Source organism: Akebia trifoliata, chromosome 6, assembly GCF_017979445.1.
Source record: "Akebia trifoliata isolate Shusen 1 chromosome 6, ASM1797944v1, whole genome shotgun sequence".
NCBI classification, from domain to species: domain Eukaryota; kingdom Viridiplantae; phylum Streptophyta; class Magnoliopsida; order Ranunculales; family Lardizabalaceae; genus Akebia; species Akebia trifoliata.
Window position 1 is genome coordinate 8,441,936 of NC_141380.1, and position 3,750 is coordinate 8,445,685.

The 3,750-nt window shown below is 34.2% G+C and overlaps 1 protein-coding gene across 1 annotated transcript; it reads right to left on the minus strand.

Annotated features, from left to right (window-relative positions):
• Nucleotides 1-2,412: 2,412 nt before the first annotated feature.
• Nucleotides 2,413-3,322, minus strand: LOC147400079 (uncharacterized). The gene has a single exon (XM_086446642.1). It carries the CDS (start codon nt 3,104-3,106, stop codon nt 2,495-2,497), a length of 612 nt encoding a protein of 203 aa, XP_086302768.1. The 5' UTR covers nt 3,107-3,322; the 3' UTR covers nt 2,413-2,494.
• Between the last annotated feature and the right edge of the window lie 428 nt (nt 3,323-3,750).

Here is a 3,750-nt window from a genome sequence, read left to right on the forward strand (position 1 = left end):
ATTCTTAAAATAACGAGAGAGCAATTGTAAAAGTAAGTACTAGAGACCTTAACTAGAATTTATAAGAGATGACTTAATTGATTAGATATCTCAAAACATCAAAAAGTGAAAAATAATTTACTCTTCATTTTTTTTTCCTTGCATCCACTTCTATTTTCAATGAACATAACTATAACTTCTATTTTGGAATGGGAATTCCGACTTGCTTCTCCAGGTTAGAAAGAATTTATTTGCAGATTTGATGGATCTTCCACATTTCAAATATTCAAAGATGTAATCGAACCCATAAATCTGGGTTCAATTCTTGGCATCGCCAATAATTGATCTCATTGAGAGCAGGTTTACCAATTAAACAAAATGGTAGGGGTATGCCCTCTTATCTTTGTATATTTATTTAATCTATTAAATCATTTGCTTGCTTAACGGAAAAAAAAAACCCTTTCTATTTTCATTAAATTTAACCAATTCTATATAATAAACATTCATCCATCAATAGATTGGGTTTAATGTTCAATAATTACTACGTCGAAATCGTAGTAAGTGGCACATGATGACCTATGTTTCTAGTCATTAATTACTATAGTAAAATCACACATTGTGATTCACCACGTGCCTGAAAAAATCAAGAAATCAATTAGGGTGTGTTTGGAAGCAGTAATTAGAGTTGCAACTCTAATGGAATTGATGAACCAAACACTCCCAGCAACTACCACTTCCAAGCTTACCCTTAAAGTAAAATCACAAATTGATTTCGATCACATATTCGAAGTAATTGGGGAAATCAATATGTTTAAAAACAATTAACCCAATTGGATAAAAAATGGTGGGGATAGAATTTAATCTGTAACAATTTAGAACACAGTGAGAAGGCCCAAAAGAATCTAATTAAGCATTATAGCTAGCCATTGCAATATTAATCCCGACCTGCACACTTCAATTAAGCCTCAGATGAGTTTTGAGGAACCTCTACCACTAATAATTAATAAAAGAAGAAAACCACAAAGGGAATACATTTCTTTCCACAATCAAATCTTTCCAAGAAACACCAAACACAAACTCATGACTCATTTCCCTTGTTTATTAATTGCAATCTCTCTGAAGATGCAAAGAAGACACAGAGTTGATCATTGAAGATCTTTATTCAAAATTCTTCTTCCTCCTCGGCATCATCTTTTTTACACTCCTAATTCTTGCTCTTCTTTTTCTTGGGGGATTTCTTCGACTGGTTGAACATATTGCAGCTTAAGAGTTCCATCTTCTCTGGCAGGCATGAAAGGATTTCTGAGAGGAAAACTTGATCTCCTTGAGTCATTATTATTCTTTAAATAACGAGAGAGCAATTGTAAAAGTAAGTACTAGAGAACCTTAACTAGAATTAATAAGAGATGACTTAATTGATTAGATATCTCAAAAGATCAAAAAGCGAAAAAATAATTTACTCTTCATTTTTTTTTCCTTGCATCCACTTCTTATTTTCAATGAACATAACTATAACTTCTATCTTTGGAATGGGAATTCCGACTTGTTTCTCCAGGTTAGAAGGAATTTATTTTGGAGATTTGATGGATCTTCCACATTTCAATATTCAAAGATGTAATCGAACCCATATCTGGGTTCAATTCTTGGCATCGCCAATAATTGATCTCATTGAGAGCAGGTTTACCAATTAAACACAAATGGTAGGGGTATGCCCTCTTATCTTTGTATATTTATTTAATCTATAAAATCATTTGCTTGCTTAACAGAAAAAAAAAAACCCTTCTATTTTCATTAAATTTAACCAATTCTATATAATAAACATTCATCCATCAATAGATTAGGTTTAATGTTCATAATTACTACGTCGAAATCGTATTAAGTGGCACATGATGACCTATGTTTCTAGTCATTAATACTATAGTAAAATCACACATTGTGATTCACACACGTGCCTGAAAAAAATGCAAGAAATCAATTAGGGTGTGTTTGGAAGCAGTAATTAGAGTTGCAACTCTAATGGAATTGATGAACCAAACACTCCCAGCAACTACCACTTCCACTTCCAAGCTACCCTTAAAGTAAATCATCAAAATTGACTTCGATCACATATTCGAAGTAATTGGGGAAATCAATATGTTTAAAAACAATTACCCAATTGGATAAAAAATGGTGGGGATAGAATTTAATTTGTAACAATTTAGAACACAGTGAGAAGGCCCAACAAAATCTAATTAGCATTATAGCTAGCCATTGCAATATTAATCCCGACCTGCACACTTCAATTAAGCCTCAGATGAGTTTGAGGAACCTCTAACACTATAATTAATAAAAGAAGAAAACCACAAAGGGAATACATTTCTTTTCCACAATCAAATCTTTCCAAGAAACACCAAACACAACTCATGACTCATTTCCCTTGTTATTAATTGCAATCTCTCTGAAGATGCAAGAAGACACAGAGTTGATCATTGAAGATCTTATTCAAAATTCTTCTTCCTCCTCGGCATCATCTTTTTTACACTCCTAATTCTTGCTCTTCTTTTTCTTGGGGGATTTCTTCGACTGGTTGAACATATTGCAGCTTAAGAGTTCCATCTTCTCTGCATGCATGAAAGGATTTCTGAGAGGAAAACTTGATCTCCTTGAGAATAAGTCTCCCACCATGGCGAAAAGATTTAAGGCAAACCCTTGGCTTTCCACTCCTACCTAGACAAGAAATTGGAGGAGGAAAGCACTTGTTGCTTGTCTTTGATTTCCTAAACTCATTCAGATCGTCGTTCGTAACAGTCACCTTCTCCTTCTTCTTCTCCATCTCATGGCTTTTCCTATCTTCCTCGCTATCATTATTCTTGGATTCCTCCACATAGTCATTGATGCTTTCGAATCCAAGTCTTTCAGTGCAGTTCTGTAAACTTACCAATTTCTTGAATGAGAACCAATCATTCTTGGGAAGAAAAGATGATGATGATGATTCTTCTTCGTGGATTTCTTTGAAATGGAGTTCGCCAAAGATTTCGAAGCAAAAAGAGTCTTCAGAAGGTTTTATGGATTGAATCTGATTATTATCCAAATATTGGCTGCGTGATGGGTTCTCTAAGATTTGTTGAAGGCTACCGTTGTTAGCCATGGCTACCAAAGGAGTGTCAGGGAAGGGCAGAGTGACAGAATGAAGAAAAAAGAGGGGTTAGGTGTGTGTGTGTGTGTGAGAGAGAGAAGAGAGAGAGTAGAAAGGATTGACAAGTAACAAAAGAATGGTCACTAGCAGTGAAAACAAGGAAGTTGGTTGCCGTTTTGATTCTCTCCCTCTCAACTAAGAGTGAGTTTGTGACCTGTGTTCTTTTTGAAAGGCTTCCGCTGTGTAATAAGAGTGCTGATAAATAAGACGGACTTTCGGTGGACGGACTTGACGCACGTTGACATGTAACCACATAACTCATTAAAAAATAAAAGGAGAAAGTTTCTCTATTGCCGGTTCTTGCTCGCATATTTATTTGTTTAGATTTCAAATTTAAAAAAGGATCGTTGGGGCACATTGCTTATCACATTGGCAATCCAACAACATAGAAATCTAGATTTCATAAAAATATTCATATTAAAAAAAAAAAAAAAAAACAGTTGATTTTCAAGCTTGATCCCGGGTGTATAAAACGGATGGCTACCGAACACCCACATTTAAAAATAAAATTCAACGGTAAAAAATAATAATAATAATTTTTTTTTAAACTTCATATAATTTTATCTTCTACAACCCCGGCCATTTCATCTTATTAT